We start from the raw sequence: 25,685 nt of genomic DNA on the forward strand, positions 1-25,685 counted from the left end.
TCAAATGAAGCACCATGCTATATCGGATAGACTTGCACAATGCATTTCAGTTTAGGTCAAGGGCATTGATTTTGAAAGATCAGATTACAGAAGGTTAGTTCATGTAACTCCAGAAAATTGTAGAGCAGAAGGAATTGGTGATTTAACAGCTAAATATATTATGTTTCTGTTACCTGGCTATGGAAAATGATACCTGTATTCTATCTATAAAGAACAAATACCTTTTGAATGCATTAAAAAAAACTTTTCAAATGTTTATATAATATGTAGAAATGGGCTATCTTTGGTTTTATGTGTTGTGTATACTAACTAGTATTAGTATAAAATACTGACAATGAAAAGAATCATTTAATGCTTTCTTCTTTTCTGCAGAATGTGGATTTGCATTGTACCACCAGTCATTCATTTTCCTTTTTTGTCCTTAATTTTAAAAGGCAAATTAGCCTATTTGTATGTGTGCGTATGGTAAATCACAATTCAAATTTCAGTATAGAAGGCAGACTACAAATAAATACTGAGAAACCAAATGTTGTTACAGCTACAGAACCTGAGTAGTAACTCCTGTTATTACTTGTCCTTTTAATTAGTCTGTAGCACCTTTCCTAGCAAGGTTCTTCTGGGTTTGAATTTTCAATTCCTGGTGGTGGAACTTGACTGATAATGTTAATGGTTGTTATTACAAACCTAGTCAGATTAAATACATGATAAAGCTTAAAAGAAGCTCCTGAAAGACCCTCTGCTTTTCCTCGAGTCTAGAAAATGGTAAGGGGAAGTGGTGCAGATGACCTGGGAGGCACCAGTAAGTGCTCAGGTTCGCTCAGTCCTTGTTACAGCTGCTGGGGCCTTGTAGGGCTGGTGGCCACCTGTGGGCCACAGCCATCAGAGGGCTCACCTTGAGGGGTCTTCAAGGCAGGGTCTGGCAGCCTGGGCCCATCCCATTGCCCAGCCAGGAGCAGGGCAGCCAGGAGCACCAGGGCAGCCCCCACCCTGGACAGCTGGCACCTCCCTGGGGATGGGAAACAGCCTGTGGATGGGTCCAGCTCAGTGGTGCCCATGGCCGGGCAGTGACGGGCTGTGGGGAGCTGGAGACCAGCCCTGCTGTGGTGTTGCTGGGGCATGGAGTGATGGCCCCAGTGAGGCTGACATGGGGTCCTGGGCTGTGGGCAGGTGAGGGGTGTCCTGGAGGTGATGGGGAAGTGGGCAGGGGCAGGCAGGGCTGGGGGTGCCCTCAGGGCCTGGGGCTGTTAGGTGCCCCCCTAGAGCGTACCTTCTATGCTGGTTACAGCCTGAAACCAATTTGTGTGCTCCCAGACCAGCCCATGGTGGAAACCAGAGCCCAGTGAATGGGGAAGATTGAGAGATCCACTTCAAAAGCGCATCCATGCTGCAGGTTACACCAGCAGTGTCAGTGCGCCCACAGTGATCTTCATGTTCTTGGACTCTGCAGGGCCTTATAACATGTTTTCCCTGTTACAGAATTTTTTACAATACTTGGCACTGCTATGAAATAAGTATTTGACACACGTAAATAACACAATACAAAATATTGGCAAAATACTGCAGATGGCTTAGTTTTTAAAAAAATAAAATCTAAAGAAACAAATATTAAAATGGTTATTTTTCATAAAGATAGACACAAATATACCTTCTTCATTAACACCCCTTGATAATTATTTTTTCTTTATGTGGTGAGTAGGGAAGCAGAAAGTGAACTTAGTATGGAAACAGGAAGAAAATAGGACTTTAATGAGTTAAATCTACAGGTTAATCAACTCCCCCTCCCCCCCCAATATCCCAATTTTGCTATTCATTGCTTTTCAGTGCTCATTCTTTATGAGTCCTTACAGTTATATCATTAATATTGAAATGCATAATAAAAAGCAATTAAATGCAAATGTTTCAAATAATTGCAAGAAATCAGACAAGATTTAATTCAATTCATTTGCTATGTATAAACAATATTTGAAAAGAAAAATGGGAGATGATAGTGAATTTATGAACACTTTTTTATTTTTACTGATTGTCCATAAAGTTTTGCACATAAAATTTCAGGCAGCTATATAGACATGTTTTTTATGTTGAGTTGAAACAGAGGAGCAAAATGGTCCCTTTCTTAGACTGAAAATTACATAGATTTCAACAAGTTTATTGCAGAGCAAAGAATAGCAGATTTGTGCCAATAAAATGATGTGTCAGATCAGATAGTGACAAGGCTGGCACACAATCTTGTCTGCTGTCACACTAATGATAACTGGGACTGTGGACAGCAAATCAAGTTGGAGAGTCAGTGGATAGCCTGTTATATTGGTTAGGACAAGGTAATCAAGCTATAAAATAGGTGGGAGAAAAATGGAGAAAGAAAACAAAAACAAACCAACCAGTTAATTTTGGCATCTCAGATAATTTGGGATTTGTTTGGTGGGGTTTTTTTGTTTGGTTTATTTTTATTTCTATCACTTGATAAATGAAAACAATGTAAGTCATGGAACTCTAGGTGTGGTTTATCTCTTCTTTTACACTTTTCAGTGTTGTTGGTTTTTGGGGTATTTTTTGAGGTTTTTTTTTTTCTTCTTATAATTACCTACATGTAGTGCTTCACCCATTACTTATTTGATCAGTGCCTGCTGAAATGAAGCTGCTGTATGTTCAGAAGGGTTTCTTGGAGTTGCCTTATTTCAGCACATTACACCTTTCCAGATTAGAAAAGAAAATTGATAGAGAATATGCTATTGCTAGTTTGGTAGGGTGTCATTTCTAATGGTAGGTACCTCCCCGCACCTTTAGGAACTGTCACTGCTACTGTGCTTTTGGTTTTAATTTGTTAGTATAAATGTTTCACTAGATAAGTACTAGTTTGCTACTAGTAATAGTAGTTTTCAATGAATATTTTTAATCTTCCTAAATTCAGTATCATTATTGCATTTTATGATACGCTTTTAATGCCATGTACTGTATAAACAAAATGATTTAACCAGTGCACTTTCAATCTGCTGGTAGTTTAAACCAGACAAAAAGACAGAGCTGCTTAAATAAGATTTTTGATGCCTGTCTTTCCTAATAGGAATTTGTGTTAGGTTTGTAATCATTTTTTGAAACCTTCAGGATGAAGGGACCTATCGCTGTTTATTTTGCTAGCATTACTCTTTTCCATCCCTCTTTGCTTTTGTTTTCTCTGGTGACCCTCTTTGTCCTTAGCTGCTACTCTCCGTAAGTTTTCCCAGAAACCAATCCTGAGCAGAAACTAATCTACTTGTGTTTTATGGCTTCCCATGGAGCTTTAGGACTTTTCAATCTTACTGCTTATGCTGTGGTTAATCTACACTGCATGTGTTTTTATTTTTCAGGAAACCGAAGCAGCAGTGCAGGCTAAACAGCCGAATGTGGAAGAGGTTTTGTCTAAAGGGTGTCATTTATATAAGGAAAAACCAGCCACTCATCCAGTAAAGGTAATGAAGCAACCTTTAGCAATATCCATTACTGTGTAATGGGTTATGCTTCCCATGTTGTACACTTGTCCTTGATGTGCTCTGTTTAAAATCAGTGAATTAACTTGGCAAACGGCATTTGTTCTGTTCTGTGATAGCACAGCCAAAAGAAATTCAATGTTCCCAGCTAGAAAATTTTTGCATATGTGATGGGGATATTATTTTTGATATTAAAGTTGTTCTACCTCTTCAGGAGTAATCCATATTGAAAGCAAATGTAATTTTTGGTGCCTAACTAATGGCATCATATAACATGTTTTTAAACTTCCTTATTTTGAATTTCTCTTTCAGAAATTTTGTCAATTAAAATAATGAACATGTTTTCTAGAAAAGGTAAGAGTCAAGTGATAAAGGGGGCTCCTTCCTTTATTTTTTTTTCCATTTTGAAGGAAAGAAGACCTAGTAATAATATAACTTTCCCACTCAGTTTCTCTGCCAAAATTCACATAGAATGAATGACTTATTTTTTTTTTATTTTGAGCAGAGAATACATTATTAATAAGGCTAATGCCTCACAACACTTCTTTTTTAGAAAAGTGTGGCATTAAATACTTTTTCTGCAGCATACAAATCCATTTGAAAAGGATATTTTACACTGTTTCCTAAAGACTGTGTAGATGTTCACTGAGACTAGAGTATCATTTTCCATCCTGTAGAATCTTGCAGCAGAAAATAACCAGCTAGCAGCCTCCCATGTGAGTTTCAGCTGCTTTTGGAGTGGGAGGCCAAACTAGTAAGGTAACTACCATATCAACCAGAGCTTAATCTATTTTCTTGTTTCGTAACTGCTAATAAAGTAACTGTGAACATGATGATGAAGAGTTCCCAGAAACTGCAATAATGGCTTGTTGATTACACTAAGTGTCTATTGTAATTGCTTCTGACTGGGCAGACAGTAAACTTTGTCTTTGTATTTAGCGCTTTTCCAAACCTACAGCACACAATAACCTCATTTTACAGTAAAAGGTTTCCTCAAAAAGTTAGAATGTCTGTGGGTGACCTCTACAGTGAATTTTTTGGTTTTCCATCTCTATGTAGTCACTATATTAGGAGCATTATTTTCCTACTTTTACCAACATTCCTTTAAATTACTTATAAATCCCACCAGCAGATTTCCATTCACAGGAGCACATGAATGCATTTATCTCCAGTTTAGAAATGAATACATATTTAAGAATGATGAGTTTCATTTCTTCTTTTCTGAATAGAAATCCTTAAGAGTTATTTTCTCCTTCTATATCCCTTTTTTTTTTTTTTTTTTTAATGATCAGTTCTCCCAAACAGTAATAAAACACTAAAAGAGGTAGACTTAAGGTGACTTAAAAGTAGCGTGACAATGAGAATGAGCAGAAAAAAACCTCTTAACTCTGTGTTATGTGTTTTCCTTGGCTAATGCAGCACTATTGTTGGGAACTGAAAAATGTCATCTGCACACTGAATGGATGATGGAACAAAAATCACTCTGCGTTTACTCATTTTGTATTATTTTAGCTTCAGTCTTAGGGGATTTTTACTCCACATTTTAACAAACAAAGCACCTGAAGCAACAGAAAACTAGAAGTTTAGGCTTTCTAGATTTTTGTAATTGTATATAAATCATTGCAGAGTGAATGTTGGCATTTTCAAGAAGAACAACTAGTACTTGTTTTATGTAGCACTGACAGAAGTATAAATGGTGTGAAATGATTCTGTTTAGGCCAAACTTCTGACATAGAATTATATTCTGTGTCTATTTCTTTTAAGTGTTCACATCAAAGACACTGAAAACTGCCAATTTCTACCAGATTTACTGGAACAAGATAACTCTTTAAATAAAGATTATGATGTTCCTTGAGTCGTAGTTTTGACAATGACATTATAAAATGTGTCTGTAAGGAAATTAGTAACTACTTGTGAAGTAGTGAGTATTCAATTTCTAGTCCATCTTTAATCACATTTTACTGTTTTCATTACATTCTATAGTTTGGTTAATTGAACGACCTGTGAAGTTAATTTCTGGTTCACTTGTCTGTCTTGTACAATCAGTCATAAAACAGTGTATATATACTGTCAGGACTGTTCGGTTGCTTTCTTGATGATGTAGGTTTCCACCCATTTATACTAAGCTGCTCTTCTGTCATCGTTCTTGATAACTAACTTTCAGCACTGTCTGCTACTTATATGTTCCAATATAAACTTTTCAGAAAATGTCAAATTAATTTTCTACACAAAAGCTATTTTCTGGAAGCAGAAATAATTTGTACTCAGATTGAAGTGGTTTTGAAAAGATAGTAGCAGTGCTGCAAAGTTAAGCGTTCTAAGTTTTAGCAAGTTCTTGAATTAAAGCTGCTGTGGCGGTCTTAGTTTACGCTGAACCCTGACTAATTCAGTACACGATATGGATACCACTCACAGTGTGTGCAGCAATTAAATACTTATAGTCATGCTCCTTGTTGAGTTTGTGGCACAGAAAAAGAGATAAAATTCATGGCTTATTTAAAAACATTAATTACTTGCATAACATTGCTTGACAACTTTGTAGATTATTTAGTTCTCTGAGGCACCTTTGTCTTAGCTTCCTTTTTTTTTCTCTCTGATTTCCTTAATTCACCACAAATCATCTCATTCTTTTCAATAAATGAATTAGAGGTCCTATAGATTCATTCACACTGCAAGCCTCTCCTGTACTGGGAAATGTGTCAGAGATTTAAAGATATTAGTGTAGTTATGTGCATTGTATCTAAATCAATACTTGATGTTATTCTAGCGTTTCCTAATGTTTAGCTGTTTATCTTTGCAACCTTTATAATATACTGTCATTACAGTGTTTTGAATGTGAATTATATCCCATGGTATTATATTGACACATACTTAATCTTATCTCATAGTTATGCCACTGAAATAAGTATATTTTCACATCTTGACTAAGCACACTAACATGGAATTTTGCAATGCAGGGCTCTAAAAAATATATTTGTTGGCAAGTGAAAACCTAGTTTATGCTGATTCTAGAGTCAAGAATGGGATGTGTGATCCTTTAAGCACTAGCAGTTTAATAATCAGACCTATTTACTTTCATAAAATGGATTTCATGCTTTTGAAATATGTTTCTGTAAAGCTTTTGCAGGTGGGGAGGGAGAGATTACTGTTGGTGACAGTGGCAATAGAAAGAACCTAAGCCACAATCTCATCATTAACAGCACTTAAACAGAACAGTTTATTCAGGAAAGGATTTCTCTGGCAGCGGAAGAGCTGTAGGTCCCTTGCCACAGCACTCAATTTGTCCTTTCTCGTATTGGGTGGGAGAGTAAGTAGTGAGGAACTAATTTTCATTGTCTTCAGTCTTGCATTTAAAAGACTACATAATTTCTCTCTATCTACTTTTAGTGCTGTCAATGAGATTAGTTCATGTAGGAATGTTAACCTCACTTAAATTGCACCAGTGCTGACATTTAAAGGAAATCAATAAAAGTGTTCCTCAATGCAACATATTTTGATGTTCATACTTGTCACCAAAGCTCTAGAGTTGCAATTACAGCAAAATTGTTGTGCTCAAAGAAATTAATATTTTAATACACACATGCTAATTTATGACAGATCCAAGGTTGGATCAAACTATAATTCTGATAGAAGAGTTAAGAACTAGCTACTCTTATTAGTGGAGTAGATGTTGCCTTAGACAACCCGCTTTAATGTCTGTAGTGGGCATGTTTTATATTTAGTCATTGCTGGAAGAAATCCCTGGCTCATGTCCACATGAATGATTAAGTAGCTATTCATAGTGAGGACCAGTATTGTATTTGTAATGTCCATATCTCCTTCCTGAGTTACTGTGAATGTATTGTAAAATGAAGCCAGACTTTGACAGTGTAATCTCTCCAGCTTTTGTTTTTAAGGGCTCTCTGCACTCTCCTCTGCTTCTGAATATTAATTCGATATTGGGGCAGTCCTTTGCATTTTAAGGTTTGGAAGTAAGTGCTTGGGCTACAACAGCAGAAGAAAAAGGAAATTTAAAATCTGCCATAAAATGTGTCCAAAGTGTGTGTTTCTGTGTGATTGTAATCTACACAGTAATAAAATATATGTATGATTTTAAATTGTCACATGACAAGTTACATTTATCATTCATACCTGATTGCTTTTTCTGCCTAGTCCTTATAGTCTGTTATCAAAGGAGAATCTCTGATATTCCTGACTTTTTATTTTACTTCTAATGCAGTTTTCAAAAAGCTCTTATAGATAAAGTGTTAGTTTATTCCCAGATGCAGAATTGTATCCTTTCTCTACTGCCCTATCAAAAAGCATTTACACAAAAATCTGTCCAGAGTTTATACCAGGTAATATTCTGGCCTCCAGTGGTGGCATATAAAAGGCCTTAGCAGGTTTAGACCATTTATGGCAAAGCTTAAGGCAAATTCTATAAACGGTCCCCTGACATATCAGAATATAAAACTCTGCTGCCTCAGTGTCTGCGTGTGTACACACTTCAGTTTAATTAGTATTGTTCCCTATCCTTCTCCTATTGACCCCTGTCGTCTTAGACTCTAGGTAATTAAAGTACCTTTTTTAATAGGCATCCTGTTTCCATCACAGCTGGATTGTGATTTAGACTATATATCTAATTGTGAATTTGACACAAGAATACAAACGGCATTCCTGAGTGGCACTGGTACTTTGTGCTGCTTTTTGTAGCAGACACTTAGGGATCAACTTAAAAAAGAAATGGAATTTTCATTGTAAGAGTTTAGAGATGCCAACAGAGAATTAGCAATGCTTCATCCTTCTTTACAGTCCTTAGAGCAAGGAAAACAAGAGAGGTGGAAACATTTTCAAGTCTAAATGCCTCTGAGGACTGATGTAATTCACACTCCAGACTTTTACTTAGATTTTGTTTAAAAGTAGCAGTTTATCCATTACTGGTCAGGACTGCATGCCCACACACTGAAGTTTATGACTCCTTGAAGACTCCTAAGAGTTTATTTTTACCTTCCCCACCCCACCCCTTAAATATGTGGAAGCATGTGTTCTCATTTCATGTTACAAATTGTAGATGTTTTACTGACCAGTTTGGGGTTTTTTTTAACACATAATTCGCCTCTCTATTTTAATTTAAAAAATCAGCATCTCAGGTTTGTGGTGATAAACCACCCTACCTCTTTATAATACGTTAAACAAGTCATCCTGTGTTCCGTAAAAATGCGTAAAGGCTTGTTGACCAGGTTGCAGGGCAAGCAGGTGCCCCCTGGGAGCAGGGAGCGGCAGGGGCTCCAGGCTGGGCTGCGGGACAGGGTCTCACCAGCCAGGACCCCTCCTACTGTCCCCAGCAGAGAAGCAGAGCAGGCAGGGGGGCTGCCCCTGGGAGGAGGTGGTAGGAGGGTGTGTGTGCCAGGATCAGGCCCGGTGGGGGGGACCAGAGTCAAACACAGCCCCAGGTGGCTGGGCAGGGCCAAGAGGATGGGAAGAGGCTGAGGCTGGTCCGGTAAGTCAATCCATGTTCAGGGTCACGCAGTTGTGCTGGCTCTAAGTTGTCCTTGAGCTTCAGCAGCTAAACTTTGAGGAGGAAAGATACTTTCAGGATCCTGACACCATTAAGCTTTTATGCAGCCCAGCTGGGAAGGATTTCACTCATGCCTCTTTCCTATTTGTGAAAATTAATTGTTTCTACCTTTCTGTTTTCTTTTTAATTCAGGTGGTCCATCAGGTGGAGAAAACAAGAAATTATTTTATTTGACATTTATTTACATTAATTTATGTATTGTAAAACTAATACATTGTTATTTTCTATTCTAGAAAAAATTAGAAGACTTGAATGCTGACTGGAAGGCAATTAGCCACTTAATTCAACAACTAAAGGAAAAGCCAGCATTAGCAGCATTTGGCCTTTTCTCTTCAGGTCTCTGTAAGTGCTTTAGTATATACATATTTTTAAATTAATTACAAATCACACAGTTAAAATGAAACTGATTGGTGATTATCTAAATTCATTCTGCATCCTTAAAAATTTCAGCTTTAGCTTGTAAACAGAAGGTGTGCTAGTATACCACGCAACTTAGTAATTTTGTTTCCTTCCAATTTTGTGTAATGTGTCCCAGAAGACAAATTATATTGTAGATTTCATGAAAAGATTACAGCATGCTTTTCAAATTATTACTGTTTCAAAATCTTGTTTCTTTATTCTGTGAAGAGATTAGATGAGATTTTGACTTTCTACATATATTTTATGGAGGAAATATTATAGAGGGAGAAGAAATATTTAAATTAAAATATGATAAAGTTACAGGTCAAGTGGATGTAAATTGGTCACAGAATGAAATTCTGAAATTACGTTTTATGATAGGGCATTGAACTGAGGCTGTTTCAAGACAAAGCTTGTGCATTCATAGAAAAGGTTGTTATCACAACATGGTAGGAGTTATTTTGCAGTTAAACATTAAGTTTGTGATATACATCTCTGGGTGTCTTGAGTTCATGAATCCACAACAAGAGACCTGATCTACATTTCATTTAAATTATTTGGATAATATATATATTGGATTCTTCTCATATCTCTGTGCACCTGCTGGTTCCCTACAAGGATTACAAACTCATTTTTATCTCCTTGATAAATGGATTTTATTTCCCACTGCTTTCCTTTGAAAGGTAGTGATTAAACATGGGTGGAAAGGAAATACACAATGGAAGCACTGGGTTAAATCTGAGTTTCTAAAGTCTCTAAGATTCTTTACTAATGTTGAACTATTTCCATTGCTTGGATGAAGAATGTTACTCACCTGTATAATCTGGAATGTGGGAGCAGAAAGAAGTTTTTCCTCCCTCCTGTCAGATTGCCTGTAACTCAGGCTATGATACAGCTACAGTAGTCACCTGGATTTGATTACTTGTAGGATGTTGATCCCTCATGCTTTCAACGTTTTAGTGGGTAGCTACAAGAAAAGCTGAAATTGGAGAGTTATCTGCCTTCTACTGGTAGTTCTAGGACAGCAAGGCAGAAAAAAAAGGAGTAAATAATTGCACCGTATAGACATAATCCATAATATTCAATACCAGAAGACAGTCCAACTTCTGTCAGAATAGCAAATATCAATTCAAGCAAAGCGGATGACTTGCTTATGACATGTTGTATCTTACTAAATAGGGACTCTAATTTAGTTTTAGCCATTTAGAACTGCCGTAGATCCAGTGCAATTGTTTCAATTTTCTAAAAAGGGCTAAAACCCACTAGTATTTTTTAAAACTTCTAGTACAGGATTTTGTTTTAAGACATGCTATAGAAATTCATGTAATGACATGGGGGAACTGAAGGAGATGTGTCATCATTTTTTTCTGTATTGGGTCACTAAACTTGCTGTGTCAGTTTTGCGTGTCAGCAGGTTATGTCAGATTCCAGGGGGAGGGAGTGTTGGTAACATTGTTGCTGTTACAAAGGAAATTGAAATGACAGAACAAGAGGAAGAACACACAGTAGTAGTGCAATACATTCCTATATTAACTAATCTTGCAAAATTACTGATTTACCTTAATTCCAGATGTAGGCTCTGACTATTAACGTTTCTGAGAATCAGCAGATGGAATTATACATGCAGAAAGTGAAAGAGCTGGTGTTCTATAAAGGATTAAGCAGGAAGTAAGATTGATACCCTTTCTGTTACCAAGAGCACTTAAAATTTGAACCTGTGCTTGTGACACTAATTCGTAAGTTTTCTTTATTTGAGTCAGATTACTGCAATCACATCATTATAGATATATCACCATGGAACTGTAGAGTTCAGAAGGGACCTGGGGAGACATGTATTCCTCTTGCTCAAAGCACAATTACCGCAGGCTTCTCAGGGTCATGTCCAGTCAGGTTTTGAATAACTCCAAGGGTAGAGACTCCATAACCTCTCTGGATAACCTGTTCTGGTGTTGAACTACTCTCACAGTGTTACTAAAGTATTTTTGTATTTAATTTAATTTAAAAAAAAAAGGGGGATGGGGGAGGGCAGGAGAGAGATTGAATGCCATCTGTTATGTCATGCTATGCTATAAATTCTGTAGTTATTTTAATCTCTTATACTATACACATTTTTTATGAACTTGTTTTGTGCTGATGCACTGTGATGCATAAAGACTTAACTGTCTATGGGAGAACTAGCTTTAGCCAAGCCTCCTAAAATCTAAACAATCTCATTAAAGATAATTTTTAAAGAAAGATGCACAAAATTATTTTGGAAGGACTCTGTCAAACAATAGCAGTATCTTCTGTTAATAATTATTCCCTTCCTGATTCTGTAGAGACTTTTGTGGACATCAGAAATTAATAATGTTGACATCTGTGTTTGAGAACAGGGAATGAAGATGTAATTGGCAAATCTCTATTGTCCTGTCAGGTGTCATTTGGTCTAGTCTGGCTGCAAGAACTCAGCCAGAGGGTCTTACTAAATATACCATCTGGTGGCTGTTACAGAGGTAAAGGACCCTGTCTGTAATTATTTCTAGGTCTGTGTATTATAGTTTCTTTGGCAGAAGAAGTACTAAAAAAAAAATCCTCTATCCCACCAGTCCAGTGTGCCCTTGGGCATAATGAACAAGAACTACTTTTCCAGCTCAAAAAATGTACTTAGCTGAAGGGTACGTCTAAAACCTTTGCAGAGATTGACTTTCAAGACAAGATGATTCGGGAAGAAAATCATACTTGCTGTCTGTACCTGACATGATACCATGAAATTGTGTGAATGTCTCTATCCAAATAACTTGATGCACTCCTTAGCCAGCAGTTTGAAAATACTTTAAGCAGAGAGAAATACAGTTTTGGAATGTGCTTTTGTAGGAGGCACAGAATTTAATAGTATCGCTAGCATTCATATGACTACTTTTGTACTGAAGTCCTACCACTGGATTTACTTAATAAGCTAGGTAACGTTAAAGAGTGCTTTGTAAACCCATGTAAATATATTGTGGGGTGGGAGGCATTCCTGAGTTTCATCATTCAAGTAAGACCTTAGGGGAAAATTTGTCCACTTTCATTTAGAGCTATACTTGAAAATACAGTTTCTTAAAAAGGATATGTATTTTAATGAAACTTTTAAAATAGCTGTGAATGAATACATCTGAAAATACTCTGTCAACTAATTTAAAATTTTGCATGTACAGCTAAAAAGACAGTGAACAGTACATTATATTGGTACTCTTGCAGTTTTATTTAACAACTTCTGTGAAGAATACTTTGTGTACAATCAACTTCATTTCCCCCCCCCCCGATTTTTTGCATGAGTTTTTTGTCTTTTCGTATGAAATACCTACTAAAGTGAAACAGAAAAGCGTATGACTGTGAAATGAAGAAAAACAAAGTGAACATTAGTGTCAGTTATAATGATGAAATTACTTCTGAAATTATGTAGAATTTGTCCCTTTAAAGCTTTACAAGTTATCAGTCTTATTTTGGAGTATTGTTTGTAGCAGGTCTTAAAAAAAGGTAAAGAAAAAAGAATATTTTTTTGTTGTTTTACAAATTGTAGCAGAGTTAGAGATGCATTTGTCAGAAAGGTTTTATATGCATTGTTAGATACTGTGTATTTAATACAATGAATTTGAAGAAAGCTAATACTGTATCACCAGAACTCATAACACTAGCCATCAGCTTTAGGTATCTTTCTTTGAATGTATACAATCAAAGCTCTTCTGTGCTTCCAATATAATTTGCTTTGTGAGTAGGAGTGACAGACTGGTCTTCCATGTACAGGGGAAGAAGGCTTTTCAGGATTTACCATGAATAAGGGAGAACAGGCGAGGAGTGATTGTCAAGCTAAGTCCATTAGAAGCAAGTTGTAGCATGAGGATTGTGATCTGTGACTTCATCCAAAAATTTAACCAAAGGAAAACTCATCACTTATTAGCCCATATATTCAGCTAGAGCATAGAAAAAAGGTCCACAGCAGTCGCCTCCAGAGTTTATAATACCTTGAGGTTTTGGGTTTGAATTGTGATACTTGTCACTAGTTTCCCCAGATTCACAAATTTCATTTGCTTGTACTTTGATATTTTAGTTGGAGTGCATCCTAAGGTATGTCTCCTGTTTGGGAAAGTTTAGTTTGCCTTTTATTTCTCCATGAAACAAGCCCCCACCTGGACTAGACATGCTGCTTTGTTCTAGACTTATATGATCTTATAAAATACTTATTGAAAAAATATCACTGCTGTTACTCTCTGAGTGTATGTTCCATAGTGGCTTAATACAGCTGAAATTCATATGCATTGCTTGGAATGTAATGTAACATAAGAAACATGTACTGGTGCTACTAAAAAATACACAAATCCTGAGACTGTAGGTTTTTGTGGAAAATTAGCAGCAAATCAAACTATGTATATGAAAATACATACCTTGATGAAATAACACAATATTTAAAATTAAAAGCCAGTGACCTTAGAAGCTGAAAGTGCTTCTGTAGTGCAACTGTCTGTATTTTATGCATCTGGAATTTTCTTTTATTTTCAAATTGAATGCATTGTTGAATGATCTATTATTCTGTATTGGTTAGTTCTAAGAAGAAGACATGTACAGATTAGGCACAGCAGTATTCTGCATTATGAAGACTGTCCTGTTAAGTCTCTGGTTTAATATATTCAGTGGGAATGAAGGATTCTTTGTTTATGAAACCATAATTTTAAAATATATTAATTCCATGGATTTCAGAGCTGGGTCATGTGAAGTTCCACTGCCTCTTTGAAAACAGACAATTTGTTTTTAAGAGATATTCAAGAGACAATGACAAAAATGTAAGAAACAAAATTACAACAACTAGCTTTGAGGAAAAATGCACAATAGATACTATTTTATTTTTTGTAGTATTTCATAGCTAATTGCTCTGAAGCAGTCATTGTTTATATATTATGCACAGTGCCTGAGTGAACACGTGCTATAGTTCAGAACTGCTTCTCAGAATTTCCAAATGCTAGGCTTGAAAATTTTTGTACGTTTCATTATATGCACCTGAAAAGATAACAATATGTGTAATTAGAGGGTAAATTAAAAACAAATGTATAAATCAGATGTTAGAGTGTATGTATTGTTTATATCAGATGGCATAATATAACTGAGACCAAGAATACTCAAATTAATTCCTCGGGGAAGACTGAACAATCTAGGGACGTGTGTTTCTACAATGTTTTCAATACTAATGCAGACATGTTGATGTTTAAAAATATGTTGCACATAACATTCACCATTTAGAAGAACTCTGCTATCAGCTATTAAAATGCTTGTGTGGGGGACATAGTAGATACTTAATTTTGTAGAACCATTCTTCACAGAGTTGAATAGCTAAAAATCCACAGCATACATCTGATGTGACAAGTAGTCCTACACTGATTTAGAAGGCAACACTACTGCCAGTAATCCATTTCAGTTAACATTAGTTAACACCAGTAAAGATGACCACTAGCATGAGATTTGTAATAGAGAGAAATACTATTTCCAATAATGGCCATGTCTAAAATTGTATAGTTTCTGATACTTATGCATGTAGAATCTAAAGGAAATGTCTATTTTTAATATTAGTTGTAATCCAGTTTAACTCTATGAAAAGTTTTACTAAAACAAAATGCAAGAGAGAAAATGAACAGGGAACAATGCAGTAGGGAAATATAAAGAATACCTTGAGTTCTTAATTCAGTGGAGAGTAGTAAAAGTATGCTCTTCTCTGAGTCAGCCAGCCTGACAAAGGTTGCTTACTCTCATATAAAATGCAATAGTAAAGGAACAGGTGTTGTCTTTACCTTTTATTATGGTTGCTTTTGGATGAATGAACGAATAGTGTTTTACAAAAATAATTTTGATTTTCTTGGTTTTGAGTCATTTTACAGGCTTTTGTAGTAAAGAAGTTCACAGATGCCAGCCTGAGTTGGCTGAGTGTACATTGCTTTTGTACATGGTTTCTTCATTGTGTTCAGGAAATAAGTTGCCCGATTATTCCATATGATTTTCATTAAGAAGCTTTTTCACATCTAACACATGTGCTGCATCTAACAAATACCAATACGGCACAAAACTGAATCTGTTACCATTTGATTGGAGATTTTTCAAGGTCAGGACCCAGTTTCACAGACAGTTCTACTTTTCAATACAGCTGACACCAGACACAAGCTGAAGACAAACTTGTCTAATAAAGCTTTCAGATTCAATTTTCCTTCTGCATATAGCTTCAGGAATCTCTGGAGGTCATTCACAGCATGTGCTGCAACACCAACAGGGAGAAGTAATGAAAAGAGTCTAGATAAAAAGCTGACACTATGCCTTCAGAGCTGTGTGAATAAAAACATAATAAGCAAGTTTATAAATTCAAATCTCTATGATTCTCAGAACTTCTATCTTGATCTTTATAGTATATCTTGATGTGATGATCTGTTTCTGGATTATCTGACAGGTGAAAAATACATGTAAAATATACCTAAGCCACAAAAGCCTAATTTAAATCAAAAGAAAGAAGGTTATACCTTTACATTTAATATCCTATTTCAGGGGTCTTGGAGTAGGTTACTCTTTAAAAGCATCTGTAATAAACAGGTGTGACAGTGCAGTTTACAAAGGGAATGCGGACTTTGATTTTTCAAGGCTCAGTTGATTAAATACAACTCACCGTGGGTTACTACTCAGAATTTTTATTGTACTCATACCTATGATGAAATGTAAATCAGAAAGTGAAAACAGGAGTTAGCTGCTTTGCTGTTATTAAAGACAATATGGAATCTAGGTCTACTTGTTTCTATTCTATAACAAGTTGTTGGAAGTGCAGCTGCCAAGATTTATGATGCAAATAAGATTAATGCTATCATCAGTCTTTCAAAGGACCACATTCACCTATTCCATTTTTAAAATATGATCTGGTATTTTCTTCTGAGGAGCAGGCTTTGCAGCTTGTTTTCTTTCATTTAATTTCTTGATCAATAGTTAGTAACAGCATGGTATGCAGGATTCATTTTGATTAAGTCCCATGAAATGTAAATGATAGCATACTGTAGAATTCATCACCTATACCGGGTGAGAGCACAGAACTAAGTTATAGTTATGGTCGGTCTTTTTTACATAGCTCATATTATGTGGCTCAGAAAGGAATTAGATTAATGTTTCTTTTTCCTTAGAACTATATTCAACACACACTGCAGAATCCAATGTTAGCAATTTTTGAGAAATGAGGCAACAACACAATTGTATCATTTTAAAAACACAGATAGACAGAGTCAAGAATCTGAATTAGTTAATTCTGGAAGATACGGAAAAAAAAAAGGATTCTCCTTAGAGTTCCTAGTAAAAAAGTATCTATAATGAAATGGTAGTTTATGCTTTTTTTTTTTTTCAGTTTCTCTACCTCATTTTCTGGATTTATAACATTCTATTTTTCCATGCCTTAAACCAACTCTCTCTCTCCCTTCTTTTTGCTACAGTAACCTCAATTACTATAATGTCTAACTATCCAGATAGCATGGGCTTGCAAATAGCAGTAATCTCTCTTTTCTGTTTCCTTTTATATAGTAATTAGGTCTATTGGCAACTACATTGTGTGAAAATCTCTTTAATTTGCTAGAATAATAGAAAGTGATAGGTCATTCTGCACACAGTCCTCTTGACCTGCTGTTCTTCCTTGACTTGTCTTTTTAAAAGAGCAAAGCAAGCTGGCTTTCCTTCTGAAAGCAGTAGCGGTCACTGCCATCCTGGTCATATCCTATGGAGAAATGCAGTGGCTCTTTGACATCCTTCCTAGCATTTCTGTGATGACTGGAACTGCTACAGAGTTAGGTCTGCTCGACAGAGAAACAGCCAGCCAAATTGTGTGAGCACAGATCGTGAGCAGAGTGGGGGCCACAGGGAATGAGGAACAGAACTCACAATTACTTCTAATGTTTCAGCTCTAGTCAGAAGACATGAGACAGTGAAAGGCAGGCTCGTTCCTTAAACTCTAGAAGGTTAAAGTGAGGAAAAGATGGCAAATGAAAACCTTCTCTTCTACTCCAGGTAGAAAATTCTTTAGTCTTGTTTCTATGAAGCTGGTCACTGACATATCAGACTGCTGTCTCTAATTGTGTCACTGTGGAGTAGCAGCAGTGATGGAGATATGCAGGTAGGGATTTGCATTACTGGTCTTTCCTTCAACAATACATTGATGGTCAGATGACACTCGAGTTCCCAAAGGTAATTCTCCCTAAGGTGAAACTAAAATAGCTGGAAGAGGAATAGAGGTTAGTTTGACCTGAAAAGTAAGCATTATATGTATTTTCATGAGAAAGCTTGACAAGTCTTTCACATAGTAGTGTGAGGCAAGCTATTTTAACATTTCCAATGAAAGAACAGAAGGTGCTTACAGTGATTTCAGGAATTACTTTGTCAAAAACAAAATGGCAATGATGATGTTGCCTTCTCTAACTTTGAACAACTGTTTTTAATTCTGTAGAATTTTTCTCTCTAAGAATAAGGGTGGACATGAAGATTTATGTGTGAATACTGTAATGCTGTAAAATTAGTTAATAACTGAACTCGGATTATTTCAAAGTTTCTTCAAACTCGTTCTGATGTCTTTTTTTTTTTTTTTTTTTTTTTTTTTAACTACATGGTACCTAAAATTCCAGTGGCTTCTTGGTATTCTGTATCTGTGTAAAATTTTGTACACTTTTTCTTCAGAGTTCCCCTTGGCTAGGATAGCAATTTCTAGCTGTTAAATCATTTTGTGGTTTTCACAAAATTAGAAGAGGTGATTTTCATGAGACTGTAAAAGCTGAAGCTGCTGGCAATATATGTTTTTCCTTATATCAAAGAACTAGCTGCCAAAATTCAGTTACATGCCAATAGCAGTACACTGGAAATGTAAATTGTTGTCATGTAGATTGAAATCCAATTGAAAGCTGCATACTAAACCAAGAATTTGTTACTTTTACCAACAAAAGGAATACTGAGAGGTGCTTGCATCATTTGTGACAGGTGTTGTCACAATGTTTTTTGTAAGGCAAGTATGTGACAGCATTTGATTGAACACCACCACTGCTGTAGTAAAAAACATTCATTTTGATGAAACCCTTTTCTAACAGCTGCACCAACTGCTTACACAAAAAGATTCCTATCTTTTGGATAAAAATAAATGCTATCTGTAAAGGTAAAAATAATGCTGCATTTAAAAAATAACAACAGAAAAAAAAAAGGTAGTCTTCAAAAAATAATGCCTAACTCCTTTAACTGAAACTCTTCAGACCGCCCAGAAATGATTGTGTGTATTTCTAGATATTAGATAACTTAATTAGGGATGCAGAAATCACTTACTGAAAAGACTGGGGAGGGAAAATCAATTTTTATTTAATTATTAAAATATGCATTGAAATAACAGCAAAAGTAATATTACTATGTCACTTCATAAAAATAAAATTGCTCATTGACGATGACTTAATATTATGAAAGAGACTCCTTGTGTTGGTTCTGTCTACTGCTTCAAGAGATCCAAAACATGTTGGAACATTTTGCTTAATATTTCCTTTAGTTCAAAATTTTTAGGGGCCAACCAGGTAATTTTATCCTTAAAAATGTGAACAAGTAAGTAGTCCTTATATAGCAAATAGCTCCAGTGACTGTACTTTTGCATATGCAGGTTATTACTGTTTTACACATAAATTAGTTTTAAATTGGTTGTTAGTATCATGGATCTGTTTGGGATTCGAGGTATATCTGTAGTATAAATTTTGTATTACTTCTGTTCCCCAAAAGATTGACTCCCTTGCTGTAATGCTGCCCTAAGGTTTCCTTTCAGAGTTCTCATGAAAAAGGTTGAAATGTTTATGTCTATAAAAAAAGGGAAATCTTTATTTAATGAAAGATTAAGAAAAAAGCCCATGTGTCATCCTGAAACAGGAAAACTTGTATGCATTGAATGCTCTTAACTGTTTTCTTCATTGTCAAATATAAAACTTTTAATCAGAGAGATGAAAACATTTGTAACAGGCCACTATGAATGACTGTATGTAACAATTTAGTCAGAAGTTTGTATTTATCTTATGAAGATAATAAGACTTTTTTCCAAAATGTCCATGTGATAATCCACATTATAAATATACAAATCATTTAATATACAGTATTACTTCACCTGGTTTTATGCAAACCAGAATATGCAGTCTGACTCTCTGTAACCTCTCTGGCCAGGCACATGAAATCTTGCACATGAAAGAATACACCAAATGAGAAACTAGAACTAGCAGAAGAGTATTGGAGTCACATCCATAACAAGAAATAATAATTTTTAGATATTAACTATTCCTTCTAATTAAGCCAGTCAGAATTTGTTACTTCAAGAATTGTTTTTTGGGGTTTTTTTTTGCCTTTTCAAACATATGTCATGAAAGCCTAAGGGAAGACTCAAATCAGTAATGACAATAGAGGATACAAGGCCCAGGAAAGCCAGAAAAAAATGGTTTCTCTCAGCTGTGGGTTTTGTGGCACTTCATATCACAAATAAAAAACAAGACATTATTGTTTGGGGGGAAAAAACAAACTTTAACATTTCTGATTATTTTTTGCTTTTGTTACAATAAATAAGGGATATTAGCCTTAACATCCATTCAGTTTATATGATGCAAATATCTCAGCACTTGAATCAACGTCTACATGTGTAAAAAACCCTAATACTCTCATCAAAAATTGGGGGTTTTGCTGTACAGAATTATTGGTGGCAGTATTGCAGATATCTGTCCAGCTAACCTTTAAACTATTGAACAGAAAGAAGTAACAAACACAATCATGTTTTATGAATAGTTCATATAAACAAAAATGCTTATTTATAGAAGCAGGAGATTTTAAAATTTCAACGATTAAATTGAATGTACTGGGGTTTGGGTTTTGCTTAGTTTGTAGTTTGGATTTTTTCTCCCCCATCTCTTTTTAAATCATTATCTCATTATTGTAAAGATTATGCAGTGGTGACACTATATAATTTTCAGAAATTTATTTTTATCTCACTTTTTCACCTAATTAGCCTTGGTATTGTAATCAGTGGTACTGCTCTAAATCAAATCTAGAAACACCATGTAGCTAGTATATGAAAGGTTCTTGTAGTACCTTTTTTTAGTTTCAGTGTGTGCTTAATTCTTACACTCACTGAAAGTGATCCATTCATGCCCTAGCCTTCTGCTTTTCAATTTTTAGTGAGCCCATCAATCATGCTGACCTTTGCCTAAGGAAAGGTTCACAGGGAATACTGTGACAATGCTATATTACTAAAAGGAAACTGAGCTTTGGAGCAGTTTATCTTTCAGAAAGGTTTGAATAGAACAATAGGTCCAAGCACAACAAGAGTTATTAATGCTACCTCAGTTTACAGTTATATATGTTCAATTGGTTTTATGCCCCTGCTTGAGTCATAGTCTCTAGGATAGAGTCCTGCAGATTCAAAGCTTTTTCTACCACATGTAGAGCAGTTAGTTGAACGCTTACATACACTGTGCCAGGAGTATTTCTGTGTATTACTACAAGTCTTAGCCACTTCAATCCCAAAGCATTCTCTGTCCTCAGGCTATTTCCAGTTCGGCTTTTAGAGAGTGTTTGGAAGTAAGAATATAGCTTTACAGGACTGCAGAATGGTTGAGGCTAGAAGGGACTTGTGGAGGTCCTCTGTCCAACCTCTCTGTTCAGGCAGGGTGACCTACAGGAGGCTGCCCAGGATCGTGCCCAGGTAGACTCTGAGTATTTCCAAGGATGGAGACTCCGCAACCTTTCTGGGCAACCTGTTGCACAGCTCAGTCACCCTCACAGTCAAAAGGTGTTTCCTGATATTCAGAGGGAACCTCCTGTGATTCAGGTTGTGCCCACAGCCTCCTGTCTTGTCAGAGGGCACCACTGGAATGAGCCTGGCTCCATCTTTTTTGCACCCTCCCTTCAGATATGTATATATGTTGATGATACGCGCTGGAGTCTTCCCTATTTTAGGCTAGACAGTCCCTGTTCTCTCAGGCTTTCCTTACGTGAGAGGTGCTTCAGTCCCTTAATCATCGTTGTGGCCCTTAACTGGCCTTTCTGCAGTAGCTCTATAGCTGTCTTGCTCTAGGGAGCCCAGAACTGGTTACAGTACTGCAGGTGCTAAGCAGAGGGAAGGATCACGTCTCTCAACCTGTTGGAAACAACTCTGTTATATGCAGCCCAGGATACTGTTAGCTTTTGTCGCAAGGGCATATTGCTGGTTTGGTGCCCATTGTTCAACTTGGTGCCCATCAGGACCCCCAGTGCCTATTCCGTAGAGCTGTTTACCAGATGGTTGACCCCCAGCCAGTGCTGGTACATGGGGTTGTTCTTCTCCAGGTGCAGGACTCTGCACTTCCCTTTGCTGAACTTCATGAGATTCCTGTTAGCCCATTTCTCCAGCCTGTCAAGATCCCTCTGAATGGGAGCTCAACCTCTCTTGGTGTGTCAGCCATTCCTCCCAGGTTTGTGTCATCTGTAAACTTGCTGAGGCTATACCCTCTCAAATCCTTCAGATCCTTAGGGAAGATGTTATGTAAGATTGGACACAGTATTGACCCCTGGGGAACACCACTAGTTACTGGCCTCCAACTAGACTTTGTGCCACTAATCACTACCCTGTGGGCCCAGTAGTTCAGCCAGTTTTTATTCCATCTCACTCTGCCCATCCAGCCAATACTTCTTCAGCTTCTCTATGAGAATCTAATGAGAGACAGTGTTGAAAGTCTTACTGAAGTCAAAGCAGATGATATCCACTGTTCTACCCACATCTGCCTAGCCAGCCATTTCATCATAGAAGATGATCAGTGTTGTCCAGCATAACATCTTTCCTTGGTGAATCCATTCTGACTATTCTAAATCACCTTTTTGCGCTTCATGGGCCTAGCAATGGTTCCCAGGACTAGTTGCTCCACCAGTTTTCCAGGGTTCAAGGTAAGGCTAATAGGCTTGTGTTTCCCTAGGTCCTCTGTATTGTCCTTCTTGAAGTTAGAAGTTGCATTTGCTTTCCTCCAGTCTTCAGGCACTTCTCCCAGTCACCATGATCCTTAAAAGTTTATAGATAGTGGCCTTGCAATGATATCTGCTGGCTCCCTCAGCACTCATGGGTACATCCTATTAGGGCCCATGGATTTATATTTGCTCAGTTTGGTGAAGTATTCTTCAACCTGGTTCTCTTCCAGAAAGGATAAGTTTTTATACCTCTTCTGTACATGGAAATTATCTGGAAGTGACTCCTATTATGGCAGTATTCTCATCAAATAAGCCATTAACATTCCACTTTTAGGCATCTTGCATACAGAGAAAGTATTCGCAGCTCTTAACAACAGGTCATAATCTTAACTTTTTGCTATGCAACACTAAGTTAATTTCACCTTAATGTTATTTATACTATGATGCATGCAAGCTTATTTATATGACTTATATCACTAAAATTCTTAGTTATTGGTAGAGTCTACCTATTTTTCTGACAGACAGTGGCATATGTTCTTATTCCCATTGCAATCCAGTGTTTGTAAAACCAAAAGCTTTTCTTTACGCTGAGTGAAAGATGTATTTAAACATCTTTCTGTTGTGCTTGGAGAAATTTGGAAAAATGCATTGTACAATAAACAGCTTAGTCACTATTCTATCGGATTCCCTCTGATATTTTATATATATATATATATATAATCTATCGGATCTCTCTTATGACAAAGATAAGCCTGAGAAAGCTGACACTTAACTTTCTACTGCAACTTTAAAGTTACAATGTTATTTATTAATCTAATAATAGTTACATATTAGAAACCATAACTTTTACACTTAGATTTCAAATAAAGCAGTACACATTCACTTGCAAATCTTTTTATTCTCTCCTAAGAGTTTTTAAGCTTGGCTTTCTACTTTCTTTTGAATCTCTAAGAATTATGGGGTCTTTAGTTTTGGTCCGTGTCTTCATCCCACTGCACAGACACTTTTACATCTAAACTTTAACTAATAATCCCATAAACTATCAAGTGGGTTTCTTTAACCTGTATTAATCTAACTTGTATATAATCCATAATGACTTGTTAGGAATCATTGAGAGCTTCTTGAATATAAAGGAAGTCTAGGCACTTAACTTGTATTTTAAATTGATGACATTAGCACATATGTGAATGTTCCTTAAGTGTTCATGAAATCAAGTACTAAGTGTTACCCATATATACTCTATAAAAAATATTATCTATGAAATATCCATGGTAGAGTTACTAAGTCATTTTTTCTAGGAATTGTTTTTGCTAAATATTCAAGGCTAAGCAAATCAGACATTGGTTTTTCATTCAAACAGAAAATTTTGAACATGTTTTTTTTTTTATTAAAAGCTGATGAAAATTATAAGAAAAGATACAATGCTTTAAGGATGCATATTTTCCACATTAAGAGCCATGAGTACAATTTTGTTGGCAATAATTTTTGATCAACACAAAAGACTTTATTCTGAGTTCAGATTACCAGCAAAACCCTGTCCTTGTTTTCAAATTTCAAAGTTGGGTTGTTTAGGTTTTTTGGTTTTTTTTGCTCTGTTTTTTGGCAACAAATTTATTTATTTTTTTATTTAAAATAATATTTATTTATTTTATAATATAAATTTATTTATTTTAGTTAATCAGAACTGTCTTGCCCACTGTAATTCTATTACTTTTCTTTCACAACTCATTTGTGACCCAGAACATCTGCTAGGTAGCTGTAGCCCCCTCTGCAAAAAGTGTTACTGGCACTGATCAACTTGCATGAAAGGTTTGTACTGCATGGGAGAACTTAATGTACTCATAACTTTATTTCCTTAACTTTGAAGGACAGAGAGAGATGAGACTATTCACCACTGGGACAAGTCTAAGGAATAAATCAGTCTCAGAACCATCTTCCCAGATCTCTCTGAGGGAAGCCTACTTGGAGTTTAAGAATATGAGCATGAATGGTTTAATCCTGTAGAAAATCAGCTGCAATGACACAGCATAAGAAAAAAAATCAAAGGAAAAAGTACACTTTAGTAGGTGATAGATCTTAACCTGTGTGCTATTGTGGTGTCCAGTTGGTCCCAACTGAGTTCACAAGGCTGGAGCGCTGGTAAGATGACACTGAGACTTCCCATGAAATAAGCAAAACCTGCCTGTTGTGCCACCTCCAAATCAGTGAAATGATGGTTTGCCCACAGAGGGAACATTCATTTGGTCTATCACTAGGGAAGGCAATGTTGCTTGTGTTAAATAATGGATTCCATGATATGGAATACCTTGCTGCAAATAATGAGCCTTGCTCTGCAATCACTTTGATGTATAGTATCATGGAGTTCATGTGAGGAGAGGGTGAAATGAGACGACATTTCGGAATTGTTACAGAAAATCATGACCAATCTATGGAGTTCAATTCCCATCCATGGGTGAGATAATATAGAAAATTCTGTGAATGTGGTGTATATAATTACATATATATATATATGTATATATGTGTGTGTGTGTGTATATATATATATGTATATATATATGTATGTATGTATGTAGTGTCTTTGGTATATAATTGTCTTTAGGTATCAGACAGATTTTTAACATCCAGCTTGGAAGGAGGAAGGCATAAAAATGCATCAAGCATAAAAAGCTCTGAAGGACAACATTAAAATAAACAAAATAAACCCAAACATAATATTTTGAAATCTATAGACAACCATGGTATATTTTGTTTTCATTATTTATTTCTAGTTGGTGCTATTTGTTGCAAGTTGTTGGCTTTTTTCCTTCAGGCAATTAAATGACATTCATCAGAGAAAGACATGCTCAAAGACTTGTCTGCCATTTTCTCTCCCTGCTGAGCAAAGATGAAAAATACAATAGCCTTCTGATTATAGACATTAAAAGAGTATAAAGAAGACATTCCTATTAAATTGCAATTACTATATTGGCAGAAAACAACTGTGTATAATTCTGAGGATATTAAGGATTATTCCATGACCCTTTTTGAATTCACCCTACTTTCTGGACAGAGCAATGAAGACAGAGAAAGTGATGACTAGTATTTTGTTTTCCCAGTGATTTTCTGAGTCATTTCAGTTTTGCCTAAGTTGGTAAGATCTAAGTGCCAACTCAGTTAATCTAGAGTAACTAATAATAACATTTTTTTAAAAAATGTTGATTCTTTTCTAGTTTCAGTGTACATTAGCAAGTGAACAAAGTAGCAAGTGACTCTACAAACAAAATAGTTCTTATTTGTACATATATGAAAGTAACACAATCCCAAGTTCC

The 25,685-nt window shown here is 36.1% G+C and overlaps 1 protein-coding gene across 12 annotated transcripts in view; it reads left to right on the forward strand.

Annotated features, from left to right (window-relative positions):
• DMD (dystrophin) overlaps positions 1 to 25,685 on the forward strand; it is a 1,096,913-nt gene that overhangs the window by 728,091 nt on the left and 343,137 nt on the right. For all 12 annotated transcript variants that reach the window (XM_040582467.1, XM_040582466.1, XM_040582468.1 and 9 more), the window contains 2 exons: positions 3,345 to 3,446; positions 9,255 to 9,363. In XM_040582467.1, the coding sequence (XP_040438401.1) occupies positions 3,345 to 3,446; positions 9,255 to 9,363 (211 nt within the window). The remainder of the gene's footprint in view (positions 1 to 3,344; positions 3,447 to 9,254; positions 9,364 to 25,685) is intronic.

This window comes from Falco naumanni, chromosome 2, assembly GCF_017639655.2.
Source record: "Falco naumanni isolate bFalNau1 chromosome 2, bFalNau1.pat, whole genome shotgun sequence".
NCBI classification, from domain to species: domain Eukaryota; kingdom Metazoa; phylum Chordata; class Aves; order Falconiformes; family Falconidae; genus Falco; species Falco naumanni.